The sequence below is a fragment of the Chaetodon auriga genome, chromosome 12, assembly GCF_051107435.1.
Source record: "Chaetodon auriga isolate fChaAug3 chromosome 12, fChaAug3.hap1, whole genome shotgun sequence".
Lineage (NCBI taxonomy): Eukaryota > Metazoa > Chordata > Actinopteri > Chaetodontiformes > Chaetodontidae > Chaetodon > Chaetodon auriga.
Genome location: NC_135085.1, coordinates 13417543 through 13435378, shown reverse-complemented (window position 1 = coordinate 13435378; position 17836 = coordinate 13417543). Strand labels below are relative to the sequence as shown.

The following is a 17836-nucleotide window of genomic DNA, read 5'->3' as shown; positions in this document are numbered from 1 at the left end:
ACCTGGTCCCCCACTATTCTTTTCATCGTACAATAGGGCTTAAAACCAAATTATTACCTGGCTTGGTTTGTTTCTTTAGAATAGACTCATTTAATACCACAATAGAACTGCCACTAATAATTAAAATAATTTCTTAAACTTGAAAAATGAAAAAATGTGTTTGGCTATATGAAAAAAATGAGGAAGAGAAGGCACGGATATCCGTCCCCTTAGAAGCAAGTGTGCATCAAAAAGCACGTGACACATAACTTCAACTTGACATTATTCAGAGGGAAACGTCAAAGGGCAATTGGTCGTGGCACCGAACAAGACTGTGGTTGTAGGACAATGACCGTGACCCTGATGTCTCGGGGTATAGAGCTTTCCAAACCAAAACAAAGTCAGACTGCATTTTTCAGATATGCTATAAGCCTTTAGAAGTACTCACCAAGCTCAGTTAAATGCAGCAAAAGCAAGAATATAAAATAATGTATGTCTCAGAGTGGTTGTCTGGAATACAAAATGAGCCCTCATGGGAGCACATTTGGGCTAACATCCAGCGTTAAATACATCTCTTCAAATCAACGGCTCCGATGAGAGTAGAGCTTTTAGCCGGGAGTCTGTGAAAATGCCAGAAGAAAGCAGCAAACAACAGCAGCGGCGGAGCAGGCCGGCTGGTGTTTATTAATGAGCGGGAAAGCAGAACAGAAATACAGTATCCAACAAGGCCAGTGCGTAGATAATGCCACACAGACGGGTCACGATGAGCTTAGCATATTAACATGTTATGTAACTCAGAGTGCTGCTATTGTCTTCGGGCCCTGCGCATGTGGGCGTTGGAGTTTTGCTACTGTGTAACTTGGCTTGGTTCTTCCATATGTTGTTGTCAGGGAAACTGTTAGAAGACGGGGTGTGTTTGTATTTCGTTTAAATATGCAGGAGTGTGGTGTTTGGTGGATTTCTTGCATGTGTTGCGATTCAAGCTTCGTTTGGGGAATAAGCTCACTCCAGGCGGGGTGTCCCCTGTGGAGGCCGCAACCTCCCCTTTTCCCGTCTCAACCCGATCTGGGGTGGTGGCAGGCAGAGATAAGACACCTACAAAGTAAACACTGCTCCAGACAACAGCTTCCCAGCTCCCTGCCACGCAACCACACACACACACACACAGACACACAAGGTTTGAACCCACTGTGTATGTGGAGATGCTGAGCAGAAGCTGGCCTGAATGGATTGATGACCCAGGCGTGTTGTTGTTCTTGTTGCTGGATTTTCTGCCGGCAGAACAGGGGCCTCATTTATAAACGCTGTGTACACACAAAATGGATGTAAAAATCTTTTCGCCTTTGGCCACAGAAAAGCTGGAATTCACAAAAACAAACTTCACATGTGAATGTATGCGCCACGATCAAAACTCACCTGCGACCCACAAACAACAGCACAGTGAGTTTTAGCTACACCAGTCCAATCGAATGCAATCCAATACCTTGCAGTAAATAACACTTCTCGAGCTAAAATGTTCCAATTTTGTAGTCCTTGAGTCGATTATTGAGGCTGCAGTTATTATATAAATGAGTGTTGAATATCCTGTTTCCTACTTGCATGTAAATGGGGTGGATGGAGCGTTACAACATGACTGTAGGCTTTAGATTTGCGGTACGCTTCTCCTGTTTCCACTTGCTTTTTTTTTTGTTTGTGCTTGTCCCAATAAGACTTCAACATTCTCCTATTTTTTTTCTCCAAAACTGACAGCCTCTTTACCTGTCTGTCTGCCTGACTGCCTGCCTCTGCCTGCACCCTATATCTATAAATCTTCACTTGGAGCATATATCTCACCCTGAAGCACTGTCAGTTCTCTGACATCCCCTAGAGGGACACTCTCATATACAGTACTTCAACTTTAGTTCACCGACAGTATGAGGCAGTGTTAGTATGCAGCACAAACACTTAAGAATAAGAATTTGGAATTGTAAAAATAATGAATTTTCCCGCGTTTATATGCACATTGAGCAGCACACACTACATGTACAGTGGGTGAGGATGATAATGTTGTGATAGAGCGGAAAAGAAATATGAGTCACTTCCTGCTGCTGTTTTTGAACCATCAACTTTTTTGTTTTCAGGTTACTTCCTGGAGTTGCTGAACCGCTCTGCGATTAGTCTACAGGAGACTTTCACTCAAACTTGGGGCTCCCTCTACTCCCAGAATTCCCAGGTCTTCTCTGACCTGTACACGGATTTGAGGCACTACTACCGAGGCTCCAATGTCAATCTGGAAGAGGTGCTCAATGAATTCTGGGCCAGGCTGCTGGAGAAACTCTTCTACCAGACGAACAAACAATATTTCATAGGTACATCCAACTTTTTTCAAAAGCTTCATGAGTTAACGGTGCATTATGAACTCAGGTTTAGTACTTGAGAACTTCCTTCACAGTAGTGATACTCAGTATATACAAAGAAATTTCAATGATTATGTATGCTGATTGCAGGTGAAGACTACCTGGAGTGTGTGTCTAAGCAGATAGACACACTCCGGCCCTTCGGAGAGACACCCCGTACGATGAAGATGATGGTCACGCGCACGTTTGTGGCAGCGCGTTCCTTTGTTCAGGGGCTGGTGGTCAGTGGAGAGGTGGTGCGCAAGGTGTCCCAGGTAAAACCTCTCTTTCCACCAAGTGCTTGTGCTCTCTCTTGTTTCCTCTCTTCTTATTTTGCATGGCATCCCCTCCATCCAATAACTCTGAAGTCTCTTTCCCTTAAAATTATAGTCCTGTTTCCCTACTTCCCATACTGGTTGGTTTTATTATTTTTGATGGAAGCGACTCACTGCCTCACATATCTTTTTACTGGTGTCTAATCTGCCACAAAGCTAATATTCTCTGCTCCCCCTACACGCTCATTGGTATTCCTGTGTTAAGGGGTCTGTATTCATCTCTCCTTAGTGATCACTATTCCTCCTCCTTGATGTGAACACCTAAATACACACATACACACACAGGCTTGTTTTTACCAGTCCGTGCACATAGTATAAAGCAGTGGCAGATCAATGTTGGTGGAAACGAGAGGCTCCATAAAGTATGGCCTGCGGCTCAGACAATCAGCCCCTGCAACAACAGTTAATGTCAACTCCATGCTGAAAAATGTCTCCCGAGGCCGCCGGGAGGGTTAATATCTCCCAAGAGAAATGGTCCCCTCTGTGTATAAGACAAGAGTAAGGTTAAGATCAGAGCAAGACTAGGAAATCATTTCAGCTCCTGAGAGGGAGGTGGCCAATATTGACGCACCAGTGAAAAATATCTCCCGTCAGATACTGTTGAAGGAGTGTGGAGAGCCATTGCCCCATGAGAAATACACGCATCCTTTAAGAAAACAGATGCTGTTCCAGAGATGAATATTATGATTCTTTCCTGCGATGAAAAATTACAAGGTCAGGCTATATGTAAACATGAAAAGACGAAGAGCGAGAGCAAATAAAAAGTCCAGTAGCATGACAAAATAGGTTGCGTTCCTGCTACGTGACTGCAAGGCCACACATTTGGGTGCATGTCAAAGAAGGAATCTATATGATCCTTTTCCCTTTCAGTCTGATTTATGTGTTCTGGCAAGCACTGTAAGCAGCACATACTGCTTGCTAGCATCAGAGTTAGACAGCCTGGCCCAGCCTATCTCTCTCTCTCTGCCTCTCTTTGCCCCAGAAACTAGGTGTAACATCTCACACCTACACAATGGGACCCGAGGATGTCTCAATTAAGCACCTGCATGCAGCAAAGCCAACACATCCCCAGCCACAGGGGAGTAAAATCAAGAATAATCATGAGCACAGCTAGTCTAGCGTAGCAGGCAGCTAGTGAATAACAAGACACAGACAGTGACAACTGAAACTGGAGCTGAGGGAATCGTGCAACTAGTCTAACAGAGCTAGAGACATGACAGTTACTGTTTAGCTCAGACTCAAGCAAGCGAACAGGAGAGTAAGGATCAGAATTAGCATGCTATGTTGAAATTTCTGTTCGTGATTTATGTCATATGAGAGTATCCCTGCACCAGCCAGAGCAGCTTACGACCCCTGCAGAGCTCCACCAGTGAGATGATAAACTGATAAGCATCACTCTTAGTGCATAAGGGTACAGAAAGACACCCGCACCTCATCATTCCATCATTCCCCTCCAATGGTGATGCGCATTTCCCCCATGTGGCTACTTCTTAATGTGCATGTCCCATCTGATGCCATTTAGCCAGCTCTGAAGGACAGTGAGAGATATGTTCATTAAACAAAGCTGGCCTGGGGAAAATGGGTAAATAATTAGCACAGCTTTTACAAAATTACAAAATGTCATCCCAGCGCGAATGGCAGGGCACTGGAGCCGCTGCCACTCTGAATGAGGTCATGGATTGCCTTCTGCCCTATTTACACACACTCATCACAAGACTTAAGAGGGATGGCAAGGGCACATTGTATTGCGAGGACAGTCGCTACAGACACACTTGGTCAATCTCTGTGAAAGGGAATTTCCAAACTAGCTCCACTGCACTGTGGGAGGAGAGGGGGTGCCTGATCACTGTCTGAGTCATGGTACAATCAGACTGAAAGAAGTTCAGACTTCTACCAACTGTTCAATTTCATATCCAGAATTTGTATCACTGTCTTGTCACTGTCCCCAGCACAGAATCAGCACTGTGCTGTGATGGGAACAAATGAGACAGTGAGAGGAAGATAAAAAGACCGTGACAAACTCCAGCATCCTTCCTCATCCCTGTCTTACTCACTCAATCCTTTATTCTCCCTCCTTCCCCAGTAAATTGTACTCCAGCATTTCTGTTGACATTTCCCAGAGCTGTGCCCTGCGCTGTCCTCTGTCTCCTTTTAGTGTAAATAGCTTGGTATACTAATTTGGATCTTAGCTTTCCCCTCCTTTCCCCTGTAATTCTATCTTCGATTGATTGGGCCCTAACGAGACAGCCGCTCTTATTTATAGCTATGTATTGCCACTTAAAGGGCCCACTGACTGAAGATGTTCACCGCATGCTGCTCAGGGAGACAATACGCTGCTCAAGTGTAAAGGTGGAGAGAATAAAATGAAATTCTCTGTGTGTACACGTGCCCTCCAAAAGTCGGTGTTTGCTACCAATGTAGAGGAAACATTGCATGAATCCCTGCAATTTTTTTGCTGGATTAGCTATGAAAAATAGGACCTGTAATAAAAGGTGATGAAAGAGTATCTTGAAAGGAGGCTGAGAGCACAAAAAAAAGCAGAGCAGAGAGACCGAGATGCATGGAAAAGCTGAATAATTTGAGAGATGCTTTTTTATAAGACAGAAGAGAAATCTCAACGGTGAGATGCAGCCTTTCCTCCTGGTTAAGTATTAATTCCTCCCTTGCTTTCGCTCCGGGCTGCACCAGTTGCTGTGTCCTTAACTTTTTCCGGACTGTTTTATTCCCTCGGGTGGGGGAGTGGAGGAAGTAGGCCACGCGCCACATAGCTCACTCTGGAGGCACGGAGTCTGGATTGGCTCGCTCTATAACACAAGGGGGGAGAGGTCGCTCATATATCCTAACTAATTACAGAGGAAAGACAGGCAGAGAGACGGAGAGAGAGACAGAAGAGTCTCCGGCTCGACTGCTGTGGGCAATATAGAAGGCACTGACAGGTATGGGAGGCATGCTGCGAAGGTGAAGCAAGGACAAGTAAGCGTATGGGTCTTAGAATGTAACGCAGCCACACATAGAAACATCAAAGAGAGTATTTAAAACCTAAAACTTTCTCTTGATATCTCTTGACAGGCCAGTGTCGCCTCTGTGAGTGCTGAAGCAGTTATTCGATCACTTGCTCAGCTGATTGTCAGAAAATGCATCAATAACAGTTTTGATATATGATTAAACCTTTAAGAAATTGATCAAGATGAAGATTTGATGCTTTTTTCCCCCATTTTATTGATTTGTCAATTCTCTTTCCATCTTAACAATCTGAGACCCTCCCCCTTGTGTTCGGGGTAATTTCACCATTTTCTGACACACTCATCGATACTTAAAATAACCCTCAGTTTTTAGCCCTTGTTTGATGAGTTATTACCATTGCTAATTTGACAGCCCCTCCTTCACAGCGCCTGATGCAGCACAGCTCCAAGGTTACAGAGGAAGTTGTCAACATCAACCTCCAATTAGCACCACGGAGGAGTTACATGCTGTTTAATGTCTGTTGTGCCTGGCCTGGGATTTCCAGCATTAATACTGTATGGATGATGTAACAGAATCTAGATTAATGACTGTCTGTCCTTAATAAGTATTTCATTAACATCACCCTGGGTTTTTTCACTCCCCTGCCAACGCCCCTCGGTAAATCTCGTAGCTTTTCAACACACCCCTACCTCTCTCATTTTCAGTCTTTTTCTCCGCTCATCCCTGCGCGCTCCCTTCCCTCGCTCTTCTCTCTCACCAAAAGAGCATTCATCTGACTCATCCCTGGCTAACGAGTGGAAGGGTAAGCATGGGAGGAGGGAAGAAAAGGAGGGCAGGAGTGAGGATCTGACTCATGTCTCATATGACTTGAGATTAAGCCTGGGAATGTGGTTATTGCTTTTCTGTGTCACTTATTTCACTTTATACCGTCCTCCTTGCGCAACTGGCAACAATTACCAAATTCTGTTGGTCTCTTTTTTACATCAGAGATGGATTTACTAATTTAGGCTTATTATGCATTTTTAAATGTAGTTCAGAATTTAATTTAGAGTTGAAACTGTGTCAGAATAAATAACTTTTGCCTTATGTGGATCAAATATGATTAGATTAAAATTTTTATGATCCTTGTGGGGAAATTGGGTTGATGTGCCCATAAATAGTCACTGAATAGAAACAAGGAAAAAAAAGACTAAAAACAGAACACAATGAAGGAAACTTTACAACCGATACTTTTGACACAAGAGCTGATGAAAGAAAGTGTATAAAGTATGAGAGGATCACTAAAGAAAATATGAAAAGAGCTATAAACTGCATACAAGACTCAGATGAACTCAATAATAGCACCATGAAGGACAAGTGCCACAGAGAGGCTGCCTTTGTTAATGTTGATTATAGTTATCAGGGTACAATTCTACTGCCCACAGTCTGAAAATTATTGTTTTTATGTCCAATTATGCCGAGCAGACTTGAATTTTTACTGAACTACTGACAGGCCTGTAAAATGTTCAAAGTGAGTTGTTTTCCCACCTGATGCCTATTGTTGTCCTCTGAGCCAATTTCCACTGTATATTTGTTAAAAGCTGGTTTTAACTGTGACTTTGCTGTTGGAAGAACAGTTTCCAGGAAAAGCATCAGGCTGGCCCAGATGTCAGCTTAGAGGAGCTTTGTATGTGTAGCTGGGCTCGTTCCACCTCTCTCTCCCTCTTCCTCTCTCTCTCTCTCTCTCTCTCACACACACACACACACACACACACACTTCCTGAGGTTTTGTATGCATAGCTGTACTCTCTTGTGAACAGAGCTTACTGGTATTAACCCAGTTTCACTTTTCACGCACCAAGGCCCTTTCCTGGGGGAGCAACCTCGTGGGATAGAGAGAGAAATGGAAGAGGCAGGAAGGATGGAGTGAGGGACTGAGAATACTTGTATGAATGTCAGGGCCTTTTCACCGCATGTGAAACAAAAAGCGAATTCTCCCAAAGTGGTTTCCAAGGAAACTGAGCTGAATGAAAGTCTGATGCAAACTAAAAAAAAAGGTCACCATGGGAGGCGACCTCCCACGGTTCTGTGACTGTCATTGCCTGGCCCAAGAAATTTCCATCTTCACATCTTATTAAAACTGAACACTTTTGTTTAATTCTACTGTACATTAGCAGCCGTTGCAGGTTTTTAACAGTAAATGTGGTCAAATGTACAGCTGGATCAACTGCTGCTATCACTTTTAGCTTTAGGCTATAGGTTGTTTGCACATGATGTCACATAAGTCTTCTTGTGGCGTGAACTGCAGATGGAGGGCCAGAAGTAATTTTCTGCATAGGAAGCACAACAACACACACTGAAAATGCCTGTGTTTCGCGTCATTTACGGTTGCTCAGATCGATCAAACCAAGAAACCACGAGGAGCTTTGATCGAGTACCAAAAGCTGCTGTTCATAAGGGTGAACGGTGCTGAATGTTTGCTGCTCGGTTCATCCACAGGACAGTGAAAGCTATGCATCCTTGAAAAAACAAAACAGCAGTCATCCCGGAGCACCTTGATGCTGAGGTTGTGGACCCAGCCGCTAACAGGAAAGTTGTATGCCCCCATACTTTTGTATGCTTTCATTTATTTTCTAGAGTAGAACGACATCTGAGGGAGCAGGTAGTTGTTATACTACTACTGCTTCCATCATATCCGTTGCAGTTTTCACTTCCGGCCCTCCGTCTGAATTTAATGTCACATGACCGCAAACAACTTATTAGATCATACATGCTTGACTAAACAGTAATTTTTTGTCCAGGTGGTGTATGTTTATTTTTGTCTGTGCCCTGCTCCAGGTGCAGCTGAGCCAGGAGTGCATGCGGGCCATGATGAGGATGACTTACTGTCCCCACTGCCGCGGCATGGCCTCTGCCAGACCTTGTGCCAACTACTGCAGCAACGTCATGAAGGGCTGTCTGGCCAACCAGGCTGACCTCAACACAGAGTGGAGGCATCTGGCAGGTGGGGAGCATACACACACACACACACACATGCATCCAATTCAACCATATGTTTGCTCAAAGGTTCAGCGTACACATGATGTTACTTTGTGCAGTGAATGCAGCGGAATCGCTCTACCAGTGTACGACATATGAAACATTTCACGCATTCTTCATGCTAACTGTACCTCCTGTCTTTGTAGAAACAATGATGCAGGTGGCTGATCGCTTTGATGGCCCATCTGGTGTGGACAGTGTGGTCCTCTCTCTGCCCTATCGTATATCAGAAGCCATGCTTACCATGATGGATAATATAGAGACCATCAACAGCAAGGTCAGAGCACACATTGGTACACACATACAGCTGCACAGAGCTGACCAAACCACACAAACTGCTTTTACTCCACAGAATTCAAAGACATCGTACAATATGAGCTGAACCGCAATTCAAGCAAGTGAAAACCACTGAATATCTAAAAATATTTCAATAGTAATGATTAAATTTATGCTTTGTGCTTACTGATTTCTGCACAGGGAAGGTCACTTGTGATTTTTATTTTCGTTGTAAGACCCAAACTAGAGAGCTGTGTGGACCTGCAGTGGCGTTGCTAGGGTCTCTTGGGGCTCCAAGCAAGACATCCCTGGGGCCCCCACCCCACCCGTGTACACTGCAAAAATTTGGATTTTGCACACATAAATGCACAATTTCTGGGACATTTGAGATGGATACTGAAAAAATAGATTAGTGGTTCTCAAAGTGAGGTCCAGGGACCAACAGAGGTCCTCGAAAGCCCGGGTCTATCAATAATCGTTGTTGTAAATAAGTGGCCGGGGCCCCCCTAGTGGCCGGGGCCTCCAATCAACTGCCTGGCTTGCCTGTCCACAAGCCCTGCCCCTGTGGACCTGTAACATACAAAACACCCTTGACATCACTGGGAATGTACAGTGGGTGTGATGGTCTTACTTCAGTCATGACCAATCAAATCACCTATTTCCCTTGATAATAAAAGCAGTTTGCTCTGTGCCACAACTGTAGCAATTTACTAATGGAGGAGAATGCTCTGGTTCTGTCACAGAGGCGTCTTCTGAGAGGAAACTAATGCACCGGTGCATGAGGTGCAGTATGTATGCCATTTTAAATAAGGTAATTATAGGAGACCATGTCTGCACGTTACTCTACTTAAAGCACACTGATTATGCAATGTAGAAAAACAGGTTCAGTTATATTGAAAATATATTTTAAAAAGCCAAACAGATGTTTGCTGCAAACTGTAGAAAGTGTAGCAATAACCTCTCAGTTAGACTTAGATACATGCAGTCAAAGTAAAATGTTCATACATATATCTATAAAACTGTTGGTATTATACTTTAAAAGGACGTGAAACCCTATTTTCTCTAGTTTTCTTCTCGCATCAGCGACAACAATATATATATTTTTTTCACTAAATGAATTTCAGTGGTTTACATGGGTGGGTCTCAGCTGGGGAAAGAAATGTGTTGTCATTGTGTTGACTTCCATGCACCAATCAGGATTTAGTAATGTGAGAACTGAAATGAGTTGGCAGTTGTGGGATTGTTTGTTTATGTAACCAGGTGACTGTCAATCAAGTCCGTTTAAAGCACGCCCCCACAGCCCCGATGAAGCAGATTAGCTGATTATCTTTTTTAAGTCATGAATATTTAATGTTTTAGAGAAATCCGAAAAATTTGAAACCAAGTTTCAGGGGCTTTAAAATATTCATATCACCTGGTAAGGCAGAAGAAATAGCGGTAAGGAAATAAATAATCCTTACTGTCTCAGGAAATGCCGCTGTGCAAGCTAATGCACATACCCTGGATCCATCAGTTCAGACACCGTGTTCTTTCTCACTATGCTGCCCCATTTCCCCTACATTCATTTATTTGTGCAATTAACACCTATCCCATCACTAAATTAATGTTGCAATGCTCCACGCACCTGGTTTAAAATAAAAGGATGTGAGTCATGCCAGAGCCTACAGGCCAAGCGTTTACTTCACTGTTTAATGGCGTTTGAGCAACAGTTTTATACGATCCTTAAAAGGCTCTGGCAGCAGTGGAAATCTGACAGAGCTGTTTGGTAAAGGTGGAAAACAGTGTGGATGGTGAGAGGAAAGACAAAGCTTCCTCTGTGCTGGTTTTGCTGTTAAAGAGCCTGGCTGGCTTGAGGTGAGCCATAGCCTGGCTGACTGCCTCTGACCTGGTTCAGTATGGTAATCACACACAGCTTCAGCCTCTGATCTTCATCTCTGGGGGAAATAGCTGTGTTGATCCCACAGAAGTCAGTTCGTGACTATGTTCTAGTATTATGGTAAACACTGTGTAGGACAGATTATCTCCTATTTACATAATCTGTTGACATCAAAAGCCATATGTCGTGTTATGTACTTTTTCCCACAAGAACTCACCAAATATGGATAAAAGTGATTGCAGTATGCATAAGTAAATGTACTTGAGGGATCTGCGACTACTCAAACAGAGTCAGTGCCATACTTTGTATGTCCATTATTCAATCTACTGTGAACCACAAAACACAAGTTATGCTGTCAGACACGACTGGAATCTTAAAACAGGATTATTTCATAGTTATATGTGAAGGTTCAAAGGCTTGAGGCTCCTCTAAGAAGGCCAGATTGGATGACAGATTGACTGCAGTCTCACTGTATTCCCTGAGCCCCTTTAATAAAATGTAAACCCCATAGGGACGAGTAGTACTTTCTGAGCTCTGAACCATTCTGCTGGAGCAACGCTGCGATTGACTCTTGGGGTCATGCAAATAAGTACGACCACTTGTCGCTGTTGGTTTTCAAAGGCAGAGATTTGTGTTTACTAATATGCTCATGCTCTGTGTTTACTTACAGATGAGTTGGTCCAATAAATGCAAAATGCTTTGCTGATGCAGTATGGCTGTGGGTTTATAGGATTCTATTCAGAGAGCTAGTTCAAGTGTTAGACTTTAATCTTGTTAACACCAGCACCAGTAAAGATCGTGAGTATGAACTATTTATGATCGGAAAATAACCTTCATATAGCAAGTTTGAGGCCTTAGTCACCAGCTACAGATGAAGGTTAATTGGATGGTAAAGTGCTTCGACCTGTTTTGGGCTTTGCAGCGTTTGGAAAGCTGTGTAAAATTTAAGCTTTTGTCTGAACAGAACTGACTCAATTTCCTCTTTTCATTTTTTGTTAACCCTTTCTCACGTATGTTCTCTCTGCATTTCTGTCTGTTTTATTCACTTTCTCCTGCCCCAGTTGTTCCAGGCATGTGGCAACCTCAGAGAGGGAGGAACCAGCAGCACAGGACTCGACGAGTCCATGAAGAGAGGAAAGGTTATAGTGGAGGACAAGCTGGGATCCAGCTCCAGCAGAATGGACAAACTGGTTAGTATTTAACCGAGTGAATCTGTGCCCTTGTTATTGCTCTCTGATGGCCTAATCCTTCCCTTTCATACCGATGGTTTATGATGCAGGAGTCATTGCTCATCATGGGTTATTAAACCCCTTTTGCTGTTCATTTCACCTTTACACACACAACTATTGGGTGATTAGATGGGATTGAATGCTTGGCTGGATGAATGAGTCAGATGACTGAGCACTGCAGTTGGTTATTGAGGAAGAAGAGTTTTTCTTACTCTCCTGTTTGAGTCTCCCATCATGCTGTGATTTCGGACAAAGTGTGGAAGCTCATGAATCTGCTTTTGTCAACCCTGCTGCAGGTGTCTGATGTAACCATGAGACTGAGGGAGCTGCAGCCGTACTGGGTTTCCCTCCCCAGTATATTGTGCAGTGACAGAGTGGCCACTGGTACAGGAGCCGAGGATAAGTGTTGGAACGGCATGAGCCGTGCCAGGTAGGGTATATAAACCCATAAAAACATATCTAAGTACAAATGGAGATGGTATCTGGTGAACTGATGGTGTTTAATGCACAATGTAACAGAAACTGTGAGTTGCTACTGAGGTCCTCTCAGGACCATGTTTGTTTTAATAACAGATTTCTTTCCTTTTCTTTTTTTGTGCTCAACTGTATTTACAAACTGTTCAAAAGGTTAATTAAAATCACTGTCACTATTAAAATCAGAGAACTACAGAGATTGGTTTGCCTGATGATCACCTTGAACTTACTCAATGCTTGAGTCACCAAGTCAGAAACTAACATTAAAAAGAGGTTACATGGATGTTACTTAAGATTTATTGAAGTAGCATTTTATTGAGTCATTCTGTGTCTTTCTAATCTTTTGAATTAATCAGCCAAACCAATCCCTGCAGTTCTCTGACTGGATGGCTGAGGCAGCCCTTACAATATGTGTATACACTGTAGGTTGTATATGGAAATGTTGTGATGCAGCCCGCATACCTGTTGAATCTCGGACGGACTGAAATGTTGCAATCAAATCAATATTTCAGCAGTAGGAGACAGGGAGTTCTTCTCACTGTTTTCAAGTTGCACCTTCTTCTGACACACCTGTTGCACATTCAAGTGTGCAGATTGCAAATATTTCATTCTATCACATGTTAAACAAGAGTTCATGTGTGGCAGGTACCTTCCAGAGGTGATGGGTGATGGCCTAGCCAGTCAGATCAACAACCCTGAAGTGGAAATTGACATCACCAAGCCAGACATGACAATACGCCAACAGATAATGCAGCTGAAGATCATGACGCACCGCCTGAAGAATGCTCTCAACGGCCAGGATGTGGACTTTCAGGACACCAGTGAGTACTTAAACCATCACAGCTCGCAAGTTTCTCAAGCACATTCACAAAGAAACTTCCTCTCAGATGACTCACTGATCATTAAAAGCCTTAAAGTTTGAGGTTAAGTGAAATAAAGAACTCTGCTTCTATTTATCTGAGGAGGCAGCACACTTTCATCTTAGTTTGTAGAAACTCTAGCAAAAATGGCAAAAGCAGTGCCATTTGGAGTTAAGATGAAGGTATAAATGTTTGGCTTGAATCAGTTCCTTTCAGAATATTTGAGGTCATATTTGGTGCCACATAAGGAAGTAACACAGGCTGGGGGTCTGAGACCTGCACCTGCGTAGTCAACCTCATATTTCTTGGTGGTAGTTGAACAAATACTGTATCTGCACAGTGTGTTTAATATGTATGAGTTTATGGCAGTGGCATTAATATGATAATTCTATGAATACACAGGCAACACCAGTTGTAAATTTTATGTACGTTGTTCCATTAAGCTCACGTCCTGACCCTCTGTCCACAGGTGATGATGTCAGCGGGTCAGGAAGTGGCATGTGCGCCGACGATATGTGTTCCCGGGGCCCGCGCCTCGTGGTCCCCGTCACTGACCAACCCATACTCTACGCCTACCCTCCAGAAAACAAGAAGGTGAAAGCCTCGGCCAACCAGAACCTCCCCTGCATCTCCATTTACCTGCTTTCACTTCTCGTTTTGCTGCTTCGGCGATAATTGACGGGGGAATCTACCAACTGGGACTGAGTTTGGGACACAGGGGTTGGGGAGAGTCTGAAAGGGGAGGAAGGAGAAGCTCCGGGGTTAGTTACTTTGCCAAAACTAAATAAGTATAAGGAAACAATAAAAAAAAAAATCACTTGGATGGACTTCCTTTTGGTTTTGCATTAGAACAAAATGGAATTACGAGTATTCATAAATGTTTCGGTTCTGCTCTTTAATTTCTTGCTATATTATGACACCATTAGAGCTGGTCTTTTCGCATCTTCTAATGTTTTTTTTCTGGTGTTTGGGTTCTCTGAGATTATATCTGTACCTAAGACATGTGTAAGACTATATTGTTAACAGTATGTTGGTGTTGACACCACGGGGAGAGGGAGAATGGGGCTTTGGAGTGGCGCACAGATACATATATTTGATATTCCACTACTTAAAAACAGCACTTGTGTTCAGTAGAATTATTTATTTATTAATAAACAATAGACCCCAGAGTGGTGTAATCACTCTCCGATATTTATAGAAATAGTACACAAACCACAAACTTAAACGAAATAAAATATTGATGACTTTAAAAGGAGGATAATCTGGACAGCACCACCCACCAGGCCTCTTAATGCATTAAGCCTCACCCAGCGAGGATGAGAGCACTCCGCATCAGCACTTTTTGCCATTTCATCATGTAAGCTGTAATAATAACCGTGATCACATTGACACTGACATGATCGTCTAATGTGGGAGTAACGTGACCCATCCGCCACTCCATCCATCCACTCATCCCCACATTCCCCCACCCCCACCCCCACCCCTGCTGAGGCAGATCTCCCTCTCTCTCCAGACCCCGCTGGCTGTGTGGGATCAACTCGAGAGTCTGGTGTAAGCAAAACACATGGTAGAGTGAGCCAGGTCTCAGATGACAGCAGCTTCCCACTATAGAGCACTGTATGTGGAGCGGGGGTGTCGGTTTAAGATCGCCCCCATTTGCAAAGGATTGACAGTTCATGACTGGAAACGTGTAGCAGGACATAAATGTACACAGAGGCAGAAACACTGCTGTCATGTAGCGCTTTTTTTTTTTTTTGTATTCTTTTTATGTGCACAGCAGAGCAAAAATATAACATGCATAATTTTGTGTGCTCCCTGCAAATGCCCAGCGCTCCTGTGATTAACGCCATGATTGCAACTCGCCGCGTCATACATACATCTTGTCTGATTGCTGCGATCATCCATGTCACAGTAAAAGCCACACCATGCACGTCTTTGAATTGTACGACTATTTCTATGGCAGGCACAACAGTGTACATATTTTTGATCGCTTCTTTGTTGTTTTCTAGGAAATAAAAATAGCCACTTAGGTATCAAAATTTTATAAAGGCCAGATCAGTGTATGCTATAACTCTAATTTCATTCATCATCTGTCATAGTGTATCCATATCTGCCTTCCATTGTTCCACAACTTTTCTATATCAGTGCCTCTTTCTTCCCACCCCGACTCCCTCTGCCCCCCTCCCCGCTCATCAGTTATAATGACCTTTAAAATGTTCCTCATGCTTCTACATGATGGCAAGACAATATGACAATGACACAGTGCTTCGTTATGTGTCAACCTTACTGGGAATGTTGTGGGAACACAGCGTAAGGCTTTTTTTCCTGATGGAAAGGAAACGCGTACCACATTTTAATTCAAAGAAATGTCAAAGCTCTCGTGAAAGAACGCTGCGTGCAGGACGATGGGACAATGCTTGCATGTGTGTATATGTACGCGTGTGGATGTGTGTACTTGTCTTTGATTGATAGGGCAAATGAGGGACGGAGGATAGAGGCTTAATAAATCTTGTTTGGATGGCACAGAAATTAAATGTATTGAAATGTATTGGATAACATTGTTTGACGGAGTGCTATTCAACTGACAGCAATGGGAGATTAATGTAGCTCATTTTTCAAAAATGGGAATTTCAACCTACTTCTGTAATAACTCCCGGCCTATATTGATGGTGTCACTGCACGCCAGTATTGTATATGACAAAGAAATTTAAAGTGGAGGACGGAAATGGACAGTTGCACACTGGGACAATCCACTATAATTCATGTTATGACAGCTGATAATACTGAAGATCCAATTAAGTAGTTTGGGTGCTCTGTCAAAGTTTGAGCAGCACATCTGTTAGATTCTCGGTTAATTGCTGCTGTTAAAAATGGGTGAGGTTGTTGTCATACGTGTTACCTGACGGGTTGTTTTGATGGTATTTTTTTTTTTTTTTTTTTTTTGACATGCTTTATCAATGAATGCTACGTTTGCTGTGTGTATGCATGTTTGTGTATGTGTCCATGTGTGTGTGCGTCTGTCGTTCTGTTTAGTCCCTGGTTAAGAAATCTGCCTGTGACTGCCTTTGACACTTTGTCTAGTGTTGGGGTCAATTTTGAGATTTTAAAAAGAGAGATATGATGATACTAGATGTTCCAGAGGGGTTAAAAAAACAAAAAACAAAAACGAACACATTTTGAATAAAGATGAATTAGCGAGAGCGCCACATGGGTCTTCTTTTTGTGGCCCTCTTGAAAAATCTGTATATGAATGTGAAAGTGCACATTAAGCCCGGTAAAGAAAGAGAAATGACTCCAACTGTGATGGTGACATTCCAATTCAAAGACAACTTGTAACTCACAACTTCAGTTTCAATGACTGCCTCACAATGTCATCGGCTGAAATTTGCACAACCCCCACCCCCTCCCCATCCCTCCTCTTTCACCTTTAGATCTCATTAATTTGTTGCTCAAAGTCCCCCTCCCTTTTATAAAACCTGCACTTTTATGAGGCCAATAAATGGCATTGTCTGCACAAAGACATCACAAGATGGTCGATCAATACGCGAGTCAACACCTTCCAGAAACGACTATTGATTGGGGATGTGTGTATGCAGATAGATGTGGCCCAGCAAGACATCTCCTGTTCAACTATGGTGAAACAGTGTAAACACAAAGCCCCTGTGTGTGAGAGGAGGCAGGAGAAAGGTTTGTGCTGAGCGCTGATCTCACATCAGTTTGTGCGCCTCAGCCCTGCCCTCATTCATTAGGTGGCAAAAATGCAAAGCTGATTATCCCACCTGAAGACAGCTTTAGTCTACACTGAGTTGAATACGAGAGGAATTTCTTAAAGGTGCCAATTTATGAGGAGAAAAAAAAGTACTTTTAATTTTCTTGTTTTTATTTACTTTGGTTTTGTTGTTATCAGAAATCTATGGAGAGTTTGTGCTTATGGTGAAAATAGATGCCAGAAAGAGGTTGAAAAATACAAATGTCTCATTTGCTGTTGTACCTGAAATCTTGTGTCAATTATATACATTGTAAGATTTTCAACATGCCTGTGTCCTGTGTCTTTAATTATGGGTGTGGTTATGCTTTTGACAGAAAAAACAAGAAAAAAATATATATCTTGTTTAACATCTGGTCGTTTTTATGAAAGTTTTAAACTATATTCTCAAACCACTTAACTCACACAAACAGTGTGTAGATCCATTGCATCTAGGTTTCTTATGAAAGGGAAGCGTCTGCTGTTCTTCAAATTCTCCTTCCCATCTGTCCAAGTTGTTTCCCAGAGCGCACCGGGGCACACTGCCACCTAAAAAGAGCCAACTCGCTCCAGTGATGATGTCAGAGGTGACAGCTGCTGTCTGGTGTTTCCACACAGCAAAAGCCGCCACATGGTCAGAGCACACTAAGTGCTTTGTCTTGTTCTGTGTGTAGACAATGGACAGTGATCGTCCTCCTCTGGGTG

The 17836-nt window shown here is 43.0% G+C and overlaps 1 protein-coding gene across 1 annotated transcript in view; it reads left to right on the top strand.

Annotated features, from left to right (window-relative positions):
* The window catches only part of gpc1b (glypican 1b), a 64480-nt gene extending 47062 nt beyond the window's left edge, over positions 1 to 17418 (top strand). The window contains exons 4-11 of the mRNA XM_076744776.1: positions 2100 to 2327; positions 2466 to 2629; positions 8471 to 8636; positions 8818 to 8948; positions 11885 to 12013; positions 12349 to 12482; positions 13172 to 13347; positions 13856 to 17418. Of these exons, the coding sequence (XP_076600891.1) occupies positions 2100 to 2327; positions 2466 to 2629; positions 8471 to 8636; positions 8818 to 8948; positions 11885 to 12013; positions 12349 to 12482; positions 13172 to 13347; positions 13856 to 14061 (1334 nt within the window). The 3' untranslated portion in view covers positions 14062 to 17418. The remainder of the gene's footprint in view (positions 1 to 2099; positions 2328 to 2465; positions 2630 to 8470; positions 8637 to 8817; positions 8949 to 11884; positions 12014 to 12348; positions 12483 to 13171; positions 13348 to 13855) is intronic.
* Positions 17419 to 17836: the final 418 nt, after the last annotated feature.